The sequence below is a fragment of the Diadema antillarum genome, unplaced genomic scaffold (assembly GCF_040938485.1).
Source record: "Diadema antillarum isolate AM-2024a unplaced genomic scaffold, OU_Dant_1.0 seq00000462_RagTag, whole genome shotgun sequence".
NCBI lineage: Eukaryota > Metazoa > Echinodermata > Echinoidea > Diadematoida > Diadematidae > Diadema > Diadema antillarum.
Genome location: NW_027271433.1, coordinates 1,695,567 through 1,711,892, shown reverse-complemented (window position 1 = coordinate 1,711,892; position 16,326 = coordinate 1,695,567). Strand labels below are relative to the sequence as shown.

Here is a 16,326-nt window from a genome sequence, read left to right as displayed (position 1 = left end):
GACACAAACCTCATTCAAAGTGAGCTACACCTTTTCTTACTTATCAAAGTAGGCCTACATGGGTTTGGCAATGGCAAGGAGGTTGGAAAATTTATCTGTATCAATGAGGAGATAACTTTTTGCAATCAAGCACATGAGATACAATAGATGGTGCTAAAGGAGAACAGATTTCTTTTTCTCTTCTACAACTATAATGACGCAACTACACAATCTGCTAAAGCAAGGCAAAGTAAATGCTATCTATTAATACCCTAGAAATCTGGAATGTTTAAGCAATCTAAAAACCTTGAGTTGTCCAATAGTAAGAACACAATATGAGTATTTCAAGTCATTTAGTTTTGTCTGAATTTGTACAAAGCACATCATGTAGAAACCTTGTTTTAAGCAAAGCACAAAAAGTTGGTTTTCTCTTTTTTTTGTATACATTTTCTCTAGTGTGTTGCTAAAATTGCTAAATCTCTACTAGATATGTACAGAATTTTATGGCAAAAACAGTAAGAGCAACCACAAATATGACGAAGCACAAAAAATAACAAGTCACCGACAAGGCTTATGAAAATGAAAAATAAATATGAGCAAATGCGACATAAAAATATCATTATCATCAGTAACGGTACATTAAATAAGTATATTCTCACACAAAACATTCTTCCTCAACTTATATTACACATTATCTTGAATATACAGTTTTTTCTTTACTGTGGAATAGTTAGCATGTGACCCTTTTTAAAATTCTGCATCCCTCAATATGTCCTATTCATGCCACACTTTGGAAATAAGTTTTATTTTGTTACCTCAATCAAGAGCATGAAACACAAGATCTCGGTATCATGATGAATTGAATATGTGAGGAAAGCCTTATCTATTTCTATGTATTCCCCAAATCAGGGATAGGATACATACAGAATGATTCATACATCCATGGAATTCACAAACAATTTTGTTTTGTCCAATAAATGTAAGCATGAATTCATTATGAATACAACTATACTCCTGTCTTCCTAAGAGGATGTTTCAAACATTTGGTATCACAATTCAAATACCATCTGAGCAAATATATATTTTTCTACACAGGGTAACAAATTCCATTGGTGGAAAAATCTCCACAACAACAATTTCATTAGATGTAAGTGGATACCATGGAAACAGCAACATGCTTTTGCGAAAGAAAAACATCCTGTGGTAGTGTTCCAACTGTGCATGCAAAAGAACAATTGACAATTACATCAGGCAATCTACCTTAATGTGTTTCTGTCACTTCCAAGGAGAATTTCCTTTCATTCTCCTTCAGTGATACCACAACAACAAGAATGGCAAGAAGTAGAACGACAGGCTTCAAAACCACTCTCTACAATGCCTCCAAAGACAACCACACCCATTAAGTTAAAAGTTGGGCATCCCAAGAAAATAACTTGTACATTTCCTCTTCACACTTTTATCTGTGTTTTGAATTCACATTCTTGTCCATTGGCATATAATGAATAGATCTGCTGCTAGTTTCAAATTACAAGGCACTTTTTGAGCTAATCTACACAAGAGCACTTCTGAATACAACATTTTTCATTACTTTAACTCTCCAGCTTGTACCAGTTGTCAAAGCATTCGGCGACAGTGACAACTTTGAAATATGTCTGAATTCTTCAACCATGGCTGACCAAGGAAACAAAATGTGGTGAATACACATTGAAAGTTATTTAAAACAAGTATGCTCACATCAGGTGGGTATTTGGACAAATTTCTGAATTTGGCACGAAGTTCATTTCAGTCATTTATAATCATAATCTCATTTGAATACACTGTATTTAGTCTGGCCCAAACATGCTGGCCATGCAAATGTTCACTTAATAAATAGTAAAAAGACAAATACGTATATACAATTTATCATCACAAACATTGTTAAAATATTACGCTACACACATATTATTTATATATTACACATAAAATTGAAGGAAATCTCCACTGTCTTGATTAATGATTGATGATTGACAGAACGTGTACAATATCTCAGCCAGAATATAAGATAATCTTTTTCAATCTGGTACAGATTTCTTTTAGAGATTGCCACTTGCAACATTAGTACAGGGTGATCAGTTTCAATATACAATGTTTCCTTTTCCGATTCGGTATTTCATGAGCTTGTTCAGCCTACCAAGGTTGTCTCATGTTGAGTATTGCTTTTGAAATTTCAGTGTTTCATTCAGCCCAAAATGAAAAGAAAATTTTTCACATATTTTGAACATGTTTCCCCTGAATATCAACAATAATAAAGCAAATTGATGCCTGTAATAATGAACAGACACAATCACCACCAGTCTTGGTGATGTGACTGATCCGTTTACTGGCAGTAGATAGAAAAAAGGGCATCAGTGAACGAAAACATCCACATATCACATCTGTGGTGATTAAAAAATATACTGAAACAACATATGAGCAAGGGATTGAAGAAAATATGGAGAATGAAGTAACCCCGAACTCAAGACTAAATAAAGAGTAAAATGTGTTTCACCTTTTCAGTCTTGTAATAGATATTCTACATATCTAATATGTGACTGCCCCCATATAAATTGCATGACTAATGCCTTTAAAGGTTAATCCTTATATGCTCAGAATAAAGAAAGAGTAAAATATCGCAGAGTTATGGCATGCAGATATGGATTGGCTTAGTGATGTAGCTGTTCCTTCTCAAACAACTGTAGTTGTGTGCTGTGTTGTTCTCATCAGAGGCTGACCTTTTGATAACACACTCTTGTTGTGGTCTTCCTCGGAGAGGGTCATCATGATGGAGTATGCCTGGAGTTTTGGGTGACGTCCGTTGAGTCGGGTGTGGTCGGCATCCCCAGGGTCCTCGTCCCCTCCTAAGCTGTCGGGATGGGCGGTGGAAGAGGCATCGTCATCCTTATCATCCTCTTCCTGGTACTCCGAGACAGACATGGCATCCTCCGACTGCATGTCTCCCTCAGAGTCCGGGGTGTCCAGTAGGCTGCCAGCATCCTGGTAGTGGTCCATCTCCATGATAGACTTTGGCACCTCGGTCAGTTTCTCTGTCTCTACCTCCATGAGGTTGGCCTCCTTGGAGAGAGGGAGCTTCAGCTTGAAATTCATCCCCCCTGCCAGAGCCTCCTCCATTCGTGCCCCATCATCACGACTGGCATCCTTATCCATCTCGTTGGCCATTTCCTCTTTCTCCCCATCCTCCTTCATCCGATCGATGGACATCCGCTCTTCCTCCCTCAGAAGCAGATCCCGCCTGGCTTGCATCTCAGCACCTCCGATGAAGTTCTTTATCTCTGCGAAGTAAGCCTCATCTTTTTCGCTGAGGTCGTCGGACCAATCATCCATCTTCTTCAGTGGCAATGGTTTTTCAACTCCGTTGACTTTCTCTGGGGTCTCTGCATCCCCGGAGTAGTCTTCGTTCTCGTGCTTCTTGAGGTGGCGGTCGAGGTTGGTTTGCTGTCCAAAACAGCGGTCACACAGTGGGCACTTGAAGGGCTTCTCCTTGTTGTGGATGTTGCGTACATGGCGTTGCAGATTGGATGATATACTGAAGGACCTGTCACAGTACTTGCAGGAGTAAGGCTGCTCCCCTGTGTGTGTTCTCAGATGCCTGGTGAGGTTGGCAGAGCGTGGGAAGAGCTTCCCACAAAACTTGCACGTGTAACGGTCTTTGCTTCGAATCACCATCTTGTCGGAAGGACTCGAGCCAGAATACATCATAGTGCTGTTAAGGGCATAGGCCTGTTGCCCAGGAAGGCCACGGAACTTCATCAGACTCTTGTTGGCAGCATAGAAATCCATTTTGGGTAGAGGTGGAAAGTGAGGTAGAGGGACTGGAACAGGTATCTTATCTCCATTCTCCATACGCTGGTACTTGTCTGCAGGAGGACCACTTCCAGGATGTACCCTGTACATGGGATCCATCGTCACAGGTATCCCTCCTGGATAGGAAAAGGCCATGCTGACTGGAATCTCTCCTGTCTTGCCCAGCAAGGTGGTAGGTATGCCAAAGATGTGTGGTCTCTTTGTTTGTATGTCTTCTTTGCTGATTGGATCACTCACTTTCTTGGGTCTAGGTAGACTCAAGTCTAGGGGTTGATCATCTTCTTTTCTTCGTTCTTCCCTCTCTTGCAGTTTCTGTGACACATCAAAGGGGTTTTCCACTTTCTTCACAGGGCTTTCAACACCTTTAAATGTTGGTGGTGACTGACTTTTGCCAAGTCTCACCAGTGGGTCAATCTTGAGCAGTCCATACCCAGCTGAATTGCTGCTGAAATATCTGTCTGCAATGGAGGCAATGGCTTTGATGGGTTCATTGCTTCCATTCCGAACACTGTACATCCCGAGGGGTCTGGGAGACACTCTCCCACTCCTTCTAAAGGTGTCTTCATCTGGTTTTTCTTTCTTTATGTGATCTGAAAACTTCCTCGCTTTGCTGACTTCCATGTCAGCTTCGCTTTCAACATCGCTATATGAGCTGCAGTCAAGTTCACTTCCACTTGGTGTGCTGACAGACGCCTCACTCCCTTCACTGTCTTCCCTCTCAACCTTGATGCGCCTGGACGATTCTTTGCCTTCAGCACCACTACCGACTCCAAGGGTATAGTGCTTAAGCCATTCCTCTGTTGATATTGCCTTGCCATTCTTGTTGGACCCATCTGCTGATGATGAAAGAGCTGCAGGATTCAGATTACCAGCTAAAAGGGAGGGGTGAGCTGCCAGTGGTGGGTACCCCAAGGGGTAGGGACCTCTGATGACACCGTTGGAACTTCCGGAACCAGGTAGGAGGTTGTTCTGCATCATGGCCTGTTGAGACAACTGTAGGTTGGCATTCCACATCTGGGCTAGTCCAGCTTGATAGAGAGAGCTACTAGCAGGCATACCAAGGAGGGGTGCATTACCACGTAGCAGCACTCCAGAATTGGGGACATTGTGGGGGGCATTGACTGGGGTGTTGAGCTGGCTGTTGAATACTTGGGCATTATGGCAAAATCGGCGGTGTTTGTTCAGGGAAGTCACTGTTGAGAACGTCTGACCGCATGTTGCACATTTGAGCTGCGTCCTGCAGTTGGCATGCATGCGCTTGTGCCGGCACAGGTTGGAGAACTGCGTGTAGGACTTGAGGCAGACTTCGCAGGTGAATGGCTTGATGCTGCTGTGGATATGGGTGTGCTGCTTCAGGCCACTCGACGTTGCAAAGGTCTTCCCACACTCGGGGCAGGGGTGACTGCGGGCGCCTTCGTGCTGTGAGCGAATATGGCGATGGAGGTTGCTGGGGTCCGAGAAGCACTTGCCACAGTTCTCGCAGGGGTACATTCTGTCACCGTAGTGCAGTGTCTGGTGCTTGATCAGGTCGGACTTCCAGTGGAATGTACGACTGCACTCATTACAGCTGAACTCCTCACTCTTGCTGTACTCACTACCTAGATCTTTGTTTTGTTCATCAGACTCTGCAGCCCCTGGATTACTCTGAGTATCGTCACTTCCAGCCCTGTTATCCATGATGGGATTTGTCCCTTGAACTGCGAAGGAAGAAGAATTTCATACAGAACATTTGAGTAATTTCATCTACTAAAAATTTGTGTTTTAGTTTGGAAAGACAATTATCAAATACTTCCATTACAAATGTCATAAGATCCTCTGATATGCATGGTATGAATAAAGGGAAGCAAAGGGGGCTCTTAATTTCTAACCAGCATTTAACTCATATTCAAGCAGAGCAAACATTTGTTTGATTTTTTGTCTGCGAGGCATGTATGCAAGGCAAGGAAATGAGAAGGTGCAGCACGTGTCCTGGGTCTACAAGAAAATATGGACATGCTCACAATATCCTTCCCACTGCTCGGCCTTTCTTTGTTTTACGGAAAACGCGCCGTCAAGATTTTCTGCTGCAAACGTGATAAACTGGGGGGCTTGGTCCGCTGTGTCAACACATTGTGTAAGCCTTGACACCTCCTCTCAGTCAAGGAGCTCATATCTGTTTGCTCTGAGGAGTGTGTTTGTTCTAGAAATACAATATTTGGAATGGTAGGCAGATGATCCGCGTTCTGTGCAGACAGGGAACAGGAAACACAGATCTGCCGTTGGAACCGAGGGAGAACCTTCTAAAATAGGCATGATTGTCATCATTTTATTCATCCGTATTCACGTATGAAATCATGAATGGACTAAGACTTGGTGACAATGAAACAGAAAGATATACTTGTAAAAATATCCATAGATGCAGGCTGTAATTGCTATTCCTGTTTTACAATATTGGTGGTCATTTTAAACAAGATATGGCACTTAATATGGCCGATAACTTTATAACTTCGGTGTGTATTCCAAGAAAAGATCTTCATAGTTCAATCAAGACAGAACTGGGGCCCGTTGCATAAAACTCCAACCGGATTTTTTTCCGGTTGAAATCACAAAATTCCGGTTGGAAGCTCCCAACCAGAGTTTTTATGCAACGGATTTTACATTCTTAGGTTAGCAACCTTTAAAAATTCAGGTTGGGCAAATCCCAACCTGAAATTTTTAAGGTTGCTAAAAAAGTTTTATGCAACGGGACCCTGGTCTAAAACTTATGTTGGAACTTGGACTCACCTTTGAACTCTTGGTTGAGCGTGGAGAAAATGGCATTGACATTGTTACAAGCATACTTCTGGTGTCTTCTCAGGGCAACTTTGGACCGGAACGAATTGTGACATTCTTCACAATCATACTGCTTCTCTTCTGGACATTGAGAAAAACAAGCAATAAATTGAAATGATGTCAGAAGGCCTGTATCTTCTACACATTTGAACCTGCAGGAACAAACCTGTTAATCGCTCAATTCTACGCTTCAACTGTTAAACTTTCACCAGGTATTGCAGTATAGCTCTTGTTTCAATAAGAAATGCAACATGTGAGCAGCTACTTTAAAGCAAGATATTTTCTTGGCATGAAATTTTCGCCAAGTGGAGCCGATGGCCTTTTTAGCAGCATGACATTTTTGCGAATTGCCCCTGGCATTCAGTACATGTAATGTAGACAAGAACTTTCACATGTATTTGAATTTTTTGAATCTTAGCTCTTGCAAAATTTGTGAAATTAAAATGCACATGAACATTTCTGTTTTTTAAGTATATGGTATGTCAAAATTCATATAAATATGAGAGAACTGTAATACCTCCTTTATTCATGGTGATTAGGTTGTCTCACAAGCCACAAGAGAAAGCCCTATGAACTTTGGATAAAGTTTTTTTGTTTGTTTGTTGTTTTCTTTCCTTAGGGTTTAAAAAAAATCACAGGTCAACACTACGTGCTTGAACATTAAAGCCCATGTTTGTTTATCACATGATATATGCTCAAGAGCAAATTTTGTTGTGCAAAGTACTCATGGCTAGTCAAACACATTTGAAAACAGTATCAATATATCCACTGCTTATTACTGCAAAAGTGGTTTCATTCGCGGTGGCTTTATTTTCGCGCTTTTCGTGCTATGAGGTTGAACCGCAAATTTAACATCACTCGAAAATGTTTTGAACTCGTCACTTGTTACAACGCTATCATTACCGACCACAAATTTATTCACACGTGAAAAAGTCGGCACCGATTGAAACCCCGAAAGTTTCTGTACGCGAAAGAAACCACTTTTACAGTATTCAAGGGTTTGTAACAAATATAGCATAGCTTCCACAGGCAGAAATTTTCTCTGCCCAGACCATGTTTTTGTTGTTTTTCCTATGTCTTTATTTGAGTTCCTTCAAATGATGCAACAAATCAACCATAAAACCTGGCCAATTAATATAATTCCTAGTACAGTATAATGTCATGTCATTGCATTTTATTTCTACGATATAATTTCATAGTAGCCGCTCATTGCAACTGGATTTTCTACACTATAATTTCATAGCACAAATAACAAAAAGCAAAACAAAACATGAAACATACCTTCTGTACACAGAAGAAAAAAACCCACAACTACTTAACCTAAACCGTACCCCAATCACTGAGAAACACACACATCCACATACACTTTCTATACCAAAACACACACTTTAGCTAACACTCCCCAGCCTCACCCATAATGCACTGATGTTTGTTTTCCAAACTATTCTACAGCAATAGTTTTGTTTTATTTTTGCTTGTTTCGTTTTGTTTTGGCATGGTTTCATTTCATTTCTGTATTTTTTAATCTCCAAGTACAGTGACAAAACAATACAAATTGATACAAAGTATGCAAAAAAGTAAACCATACAAATCAATATAGGAATTGTCACTCTTTAACCACACTGTCTCTGATAACACATGAATACAGCAACATTACAATGCATATCGTAATTGTGCATGTATGAGGGAGAAATCAATATCACTGACAGTCACCATAGGCAGATCCTTTGACATGGATGAGGCCCTATCATATACATTTACATTACTATACCATCAAACCTACAAATATATGGTTACCAGTTTTACCATATGTTTTCCTACAGAAAAGTGACAAAATGGTTGAATGACAATTTCTTGCCTAGGTGGGTACGTAAGACTGTATGTGTGTCTTTTAAAACTTACCAACAATCTGTATGGGGTTTCCATCTTGGTCTGGAAAAGCTGCATCCTTCAGAACCAGCAGCTCCTCGCCCGCCCCGATGTTATGGATGGCTTTGTAAAACACCTGGATAATACATGTAACCAAGTGAAACAAGTAGATATATAAACATATATTCATTCATTCATTCATTTGTTCTTTCATTCATTATTTTTCCTAAGTTTCCCATAGAAAAATATAGATATAACTTTTTACAGAAAATAAGTGCATACATTAACATCAAAAGTACAATAACCAAAATTTATAAAGCTTGCAGATCATTTTGAGTATATCAAAATGCTGGAAACAGGGAGATTCCAACACTACATATTATGATACATAATCATATTTAAAAAAAAAATTGATACCATATGCCTCAGATTATTGATCTGCATCATCAGACACTTGGGAATGGGATAAATGTTCACTAGAAAACCACTTGACTTGTCAATTCTAAGTTTGTATTATGCAGGGGTCAGACTGAACATAGCGATATACTCCTTTTAACCCTAATATTCAACTGCCTTGTAGAAACGTAACAGTTTCCAATGTGACTAAGGCTGAGACTACTACCAAAATGTTTGCTGATGTATAAATTGTTTCAAGTTCGTCAATTGGAAGGCTGTCACATATTTGTGTGCAGACATGTGTAATCAATAAATTTGGATAGATGATTGTAAGACGAACATGAATTTCATATACAAATAGGGGGCCTACATTGCATCTATCTAAGAATAATACACCAAAAATATGAGTGTTAACAAAAGGAAATTATATAATTCAGGATGTATTCATACACAAACACTCAAAACATAGGCCGATCAAGTATGGCAGAGATTTATCGAAAGATAAAGAGGGCCAGAGAGAGAAACATCCATAGAAATATAACAAGTTGCAAAAATATATGAGTCCTTACAGGCCTAATTATAATATCTTGTTATTCTATCATTTCCCCTTTAATACAAAATTGTATATGCTCCATATCACACTATGAATATGCACAAGTATTTCATGAAAAAAAAAATGGGACTGTAAACTCTACCAAAGACTTATAATTCTGGATGAGTAATAATATTGTAGACATCACTTTCCTCTTCAACTTTTTTTTTTTGCTGCCATGCATTAGAGGAAGTCTTCTCATTCATTTCTTGCATGCTTGATTTTTATGAGCATTAAATTGATTTGATTAGCGAAGACATGAGGAGAATGGGCTTCATGTGATGAGCCTTATAGATGCCTCATAATACTGGCTGCATACAGAGCAATCAAGTGCTCACTTTGCACAATCCATTATTTCTTCTGAGGGGTTTGAACAATGAAGAATCTATTCTATTCTCAAAATGAATTATCTCCAGGGGGGAAGAGAGAATGGCAAATCCATTTATTGGTATCAACCATCCTGCCGTGCAATAAAATGCATTTCAGGCACAAATCAAATTCTTGGCTTGCACAAGTCAAACGTCACGATTACGACACCACTCATTCTCATGATGTCTGAAAGAGAGAGCTTGTAATATCATTAGATTGTATCATTGGATTTATAGCTTTTATGGTCTTCGCAACAAACAGCTGTTGTATTGAAGGGCACTGTTGCACTGTAATAGGACAGAGCTTTGTCTTCCCCTCCCCTGCCACAACTGAATTGATCACAGAGAAGTAGACGATTCTACAATTGGATGTCGCAACCAAATCCAACATAACAACACTTGATATATCAAAACCTTCACACACTGATTTTATTTCGTCCAAAATGCCTTAAAGGACAAGTCCACCTTCATATACATAAGAATTGAGAGAATGCAGCAATATTAGTAGAACACATCAGTGAAAGTTTGAGGAAAATTGGACAATCCGTTCAAAAGTTACGAATACACATGTATTTTAAGTATCTGCACAGTCACTGCTGGAAGAGAAGACTACTACAGTGTATGATGGCACATACGTACAACTATACAAGGAAAATAAAAAGAGAATTTCACAAAACTTTACTTTTTGAATAAAGCGCACATTTCTTCGACTTGCTACTGACGTATGTTAAGGGTAATATTATTCCCCCTGCCTTCTGAAAGAGAGAAGTCGAGTGTTCTTTTGTTATGCGAGAAAAATGGAAATATGTTGCATTTTCTTTATTCTTTCTTTATATCGTTGTACTCATGTGACATCACAAGCTATAGTAGTCTTTTTATCCAGCCGTGACTGAGCAGAAACTTCAAAAATTCATAACTTTTTAACGGATTGTCCGATTTTGCTCAAACTCTCACTGATGTGTTCTACTGATATTGCTGCATTCACTCAACCCACATGTCTATGAAGGTGAACTTGTCCTTTAAAAGTGACCTGCAAACTAGCATTGTACTATCCACTTGCAATTCATACACATCAACAGGTTATCTCAACTTGAATTTGTGCATCAAATTTTCATTAGTAGTGTGGTACTTTCATATCAAACACCTGCACATGTATTCTTTAATTTTTTTTCCCTCAGAAAGCATCACAAATGTACAATGTATATTAAAACTATTCCTACACAGAACACAGCTTTTTAAGAGTGAGACTATTGAAAGGTCCTTTGCTCACAAAGAAAGAAATAGGCATCATCTAAACAGATAAAAATGAATGTTCTGTAACTACACAAATGAAGGAGAAAAACAACAGATGGAATATGAAAGCCTACAAATAAAAAGATTATACATACATGTGTATATGTGGGGGATTTTTGCTGTCTGTATACGTGTGTCTCGTGTGTGTGTGTGTGTGTGTGTGTGTGTGTGTGTGTGTGCATTCATATACAAAGAGTGTGAAGACTAATGAATTAATCCGTTGAAGATGGACTGATCTTGCTACAACACACATTTCCCATACACTCCTGCCCGAGTATACTCGGTACTCACCTTGCCATCAACTTGAACTGGTACCATGTTCTGGTTCTCCAGCTTGGGGGCGCTGCGCACGTACTTCATCCAGTTTCCTGACCCCGGCTCACTGGCATCGATCCAGCACTTGACCTTCCCAAACTCATCAACAATCTGAAAACAAACAGAAGAGAACAAAAAGGAAAAAATTAGTCAATGGTATCATCAAAAATAAACTTCCATAATCAGGACAACCTCACTTTGAACAGGGCAGCAGCCACCTGAAAAAAAACCCAACAACAACAATACAATACAAAACACAAAACAAAACAAAACAAAACAAAAAACAAAGCCCTACCTATAAGACAAGTCAGAATAACAACACAGAACTATATGCCAATGGTTGATGCCATGATAGAAATACTTTCAATGTGTGTTTATTCACTTGTATGAAGTTCTCTTTGACCAGAGAAGAAAACTGATATATCTATAATCAATGCAGAAGATTTTTTCATTGACTTGTCAGAAATAAGTGTTATAAAAGGGTGTAATAGGAGAAAATATGCAGCATTGAAAAAGGAGTCAGTTGCCTCATGAGTATCTCAAAAGCACAGTACAGAGCTCGAGAAATTATGACATTTAGCCACAAATTATTCCCCAAATTGGCATCCAGTGACCAAACGACGACAAAGAGGTATGACAAAACAGAAACGGCTCTCTAGAATATGTGTTAATATTTGTGTTATCTCATTGAGCAAAAATATTTGCGCTAAATATTTTCTTGGTCTGGCAACACATCCTCCCACCTTTCTCCCTCCTGTCCCCTGATCAGACCAGATAAGCCCTAGGTCTCCCCCTGACTGGCGATAACTTCCTCCCCTGGGTCCCCTGTTCGACATGCCCCACCCTCCCTCGGGTCTCGTAAGATGCTTTCCTGTCATAGCAGTCCCATGGGTGAACTTGATGGTGGGGCATGGGGGGGGGGGAAGAAGTGAGGGGGTTATCATTACCCTTCAACAGACCTCACTTGACTTAAGTTCTAAATTGATCGAAGAAAAGATCATGGCACCATTAAAAGTTTTCTTTAATCATAAAATAAGTTCCCCCATCCAGACTTCTCATACTGAAACAAAGCAACAATACACAAAGAAATAATTCTAATATCAAGTGCTCTCAATCTTAGATGTGGCTATCTCCCCCCCCCCTCTCTCTCTCTACCAAAAAGCTCATGTTTGTAAGTGGAATAATTCAATTAATATCTCCACTTGTTCTACCTATACATGCATAATACATTGAAGTATGACATGACTTAGCTGTGGTGGTTTAATCTCATAAAAGATGCAACATTTTGTAACATTTACAAATCATACATAACTTGCGTGCATTGCTCTTTATAGGCATACTTGTTGACATTCACAATTGTTATCTTTGTCAACTCCTATATAAAAGCATACATGAAGACATGTTTTTCTCATCCCTACATTGTTAACAATTTAGTGAAACACAATCTTCCAATATTATGACACTGACACATGATACTAGAGTTGCATTACATGCAATTTCCTTCTCTTTTTGAATATTAATCAGAGAGAAAACCTCCCCCGGTGTAACATCGTGAGGCAAATCTTACGGTGTTTGATCTTGCAATAACTCCTTTGTATGCCTACAGAATAGCACGATGCGTATAGCAGCACCAAAAAAAAAAAAAAAAAAAAAAAAAAAAACAGAAAAAGAAAAAGAGAGAGAAAGAAAAAATATTGGCAAAACATGTGAAAGGACTGCCCCAATTAAATGGCTCTGTTTCACCCGTTGCTGCTCTTGCCCGTATCACGTCCCACTATGTCAGTTTATTACATTTAATCGTAAGAACATGGGGCAGGATCGCCGTCAAGTGATATCAGCAATTGTCACGGTACTTTGCGAGTGGGGAGGAGAGAAAAAAAAAAGCGCACTAGGAAATATCTGCAGGGAATTAAGCCCAGTTTGCACACTTGGCGTATAAAGTGTCGCTCTGTGTGTTCAAGGCGTGAAGCACTCTTCCCAATTTGAGTCTATGGGCACGTCTGCTTTTGTTGCTTAAACACACCAACTCTTCCATACGCAAACTCAGTGATAGTTTACCAATTGCATCTCTCCCCTCACCCCCACGCCACCAGGTAAGTTTTTTTTTCTCTCCCCCACATGGCACAAGCCAGAAGAAAAACAAAAGAGACCAAAAAAAAAAAAAAAGGAAGGTAAAAAGGCTAACATACATTCAGTAATGTCAATTCTGAAATTGATCATTATTAAACTTGTTCTCCTGAAATGAAAAGCTGAGGTGAACAACATTACTTCTGTGGTGAAGTATCATCAAGTTTCCTCCAACTTAAGACAGGTTCTCTGTCTTGACGCTTCTACACATGAAATAGTGTGAGTTTCGAAAAATATGTTTTTTAATTACCTCATTTGACACTTTGATATCAAATAATGAAATAATTGACTTTATTTACCTCTTCATCACATACAATAAAGAATAATCTTATCAACCTTTATAGCTACATTCTCATTTTCTTTTTGAAAGTGTGTGTGAGTGTGTGTGTGTGTACCAAACATTTGTTGTTTAACTGGTGTTCTGGAGCCTTTTTATTCTGTTCTACATAGCATATCTAGAAAGAATTTTCATTAACAAAGAATTTGGAATTTCATATCATATTTTGGACATACTAACCGAAGTAACACTTTAGACATACTTTCTCATACTGTCATACTACCACGATTTACTATGAGATTGGATAACACAACAGGAAAGGTAAGAAATGGCAAGTAATCAACTTGTAGGACCATCCAAGTTAACATTCTTGACTATTGTATTTCTATTTCTGGGAATGAGATATCATGATAGTTTTTAGCCATGATCAAATGCCTGCTAGCTGGATTGTCAATATTTGTGTGATAAGCGTGAGTTCGGGTGTCATCAGCAACATCTGCCGTCCCATTCACGCAAGTCAAGATGGTGCAATATTCTGCGGCGACAATCATGCGCCACGGTGGCGAGCGTTTACTTAGAGCGCTCGCGACAGCCCATTAGTTGCTCGATGCCAGGACCGTTGTAGCAGGGGAAGAGAGAGAAGGAGGGTAGGGGGAAAGGAGACAGCCCCTTCGTGGTCAGTTTGCCCCTAGCAGATGCCCTCCGTTGGAGCAGCGTCAAGTGTAGAGCAAATACCCAGAAAGAGGGGGGGGGGCAGAAAAAAGAGAGAGAGGGGGAGAGACAGAGAAAGGGACGATTATAAAATTGCAAATACACTTGGCCCAGTAACATTTTTATTGCTCATCACAGCTGCACAATACGTATTGAGCACTCCGTTTCTCTCATAACACGGCGAGGGGAGACAGGGAGAAAAAAAAAATGCTAAAACACACACACACTCGCTTAACAAAATGTTCACAGAGAAATTAAAGCAAACAAGTGGTCCAAAGAGAGATGGCACAGGCTTGGCATTTGTGGAGAGAAGAGAGATGAGGAATGAGAGGGGATAGGAGAGGAAAATGCAGAACGAAGAGTAAATTTCGAAAGGTTAAGAAAACATTTATTCAAAAGATATGACAATGATCCTGTTATCACAATATCCACAAGTTTTGTTCACGGAAAATTGGCAAACGTCTCTTTTGCAGATTATCAACAGATCGAGACATCGGCAGAGCCGCACACTTGAAATGTGTATGCATATTTGAACTATGAAACGCAACATGGCAAGAGCATTTACAAAAATTAGTGGACCAAGCTGGAATTTCTAACAGACACGAATGACATACCATTGATGCGACGCAAGAAGAAGCTCTTTAGAAGAAGTCACCACGTATGCTGCAATGTTACTTCACGATTCTTGGAACATCAGAGGATGATGTAGTCATTAATAGGGGAAAACAGCCTTATTCAACCAAGCAAACACCAGCAAATAACCTTTTTTAAACCTTTAGTGAGTCTGCTGGAAGGACAAAAAAAAAATTTACACACCTCTACTGACACTCGGCCACAATGCGAATGACCCCGAGCGAGTGGAACCTAACACCGAAATGAAATCATATTTTTCACACAGACTGATATGCACATGCCTCAAGTCCAGAACCATAGTAAAACTGCCCCCAAAAATCTCCTGTCTGTAATTATAATTACTTCCTGCTCTGCCTTCCCTTGCTGAGGACGAAAAAAAAATTGCACTAGCCTGCCATACTTTTTTTTCACCCTTTTCTTTGGCTGCTGCTTTAGCCGTGTCCAGCTGATCACTGGTGACCTGGCTCCCTCTCCCCCCCCCCCCCCTCTCTCTCTCTCCATACCCCTCCTTCTTTCTTTATTTCTCCATCTTTCTCTCTATTTCCCAAAGCTTTTATCTGTCATTTCTCTCTTTTTTCAGCTCCTTCTCTGCGGACCAACCACCAATCACTCTGACTGGCCGAGCAGCCAATGAAACGCCAGCGTGTGACCACAAAAATGCCTCCGATGCACACTGGGTCCATTCTCTGTACAATCAGATGTAACAAAAAGCACAAAAAAGTTCCAAGTAACAAGCTATCATATGTTTGTGATTACCTCTGCAGACCTTATGTAAATCATCACTGTTCACTGTTCGTATCACCATATGATATTTTCAAGCTACTTTATACGTCATTCCCCATGTTTCACACTGTGGAGTAAAGGAATAACATTTTGAGTTCCTGTGATTGAACTATGTCAAACTCTTACCATGACCTAGCTAACTGGCTTTTATAGATTCCAAAACAAAAATGTTTCCCCCATTCACTGATTGTCATTGCTCACTGGTCATAAACATTGGGGTTTTTTTTCTGACCAGGACTTTTCTCGGTCTTAATCCAAGGTTCCTCATTGTTAGTCTAGAAAAGTGATGATGGTCCAAAACCAGCAATGGAAGGCTCGAATCCAAGACATCG

At 39.7% G+C, this 16,326-nt stretch overlaps 1 protein-coding gene across 1 annotated transcript in view; it reads right to left on the bottom strand.

The window, feature by feature from the left end:
- Positions 1-1,648: 1,648 nt before the first annotated feature.
- The window catches only part of LOC139733166 (histone-lysine N-methyltransferase MECOM-like), a 101,077-nt gene continuing 86,399 nt past the window's right edge, over positions 1,649-16,326 (bottom strand). The window contains exons 2-5 of the mRNA XM_071644007.1: positions 11,440-11,574; positions 8,533-8,635; positions 6,583-6,711; positions 1,649-5,516 (exon numbers count right to left, since the gene is read on the bottom strand). Coding sequence (XP_071500108.1) covers positions 2,683-5,516; positions 6,583-6,711; positions 8,533-8,635; positions 11,440-11,574 — 3,201 coding nt within the window. The 3' untranslated portion in view covers positions 1,649-2,682. The remainder of the gene's footprint in view (positions 5,517-6,582; positions 6,712-8,532; positions 8,636-11,439; positions 11,575-16,326) is intronic.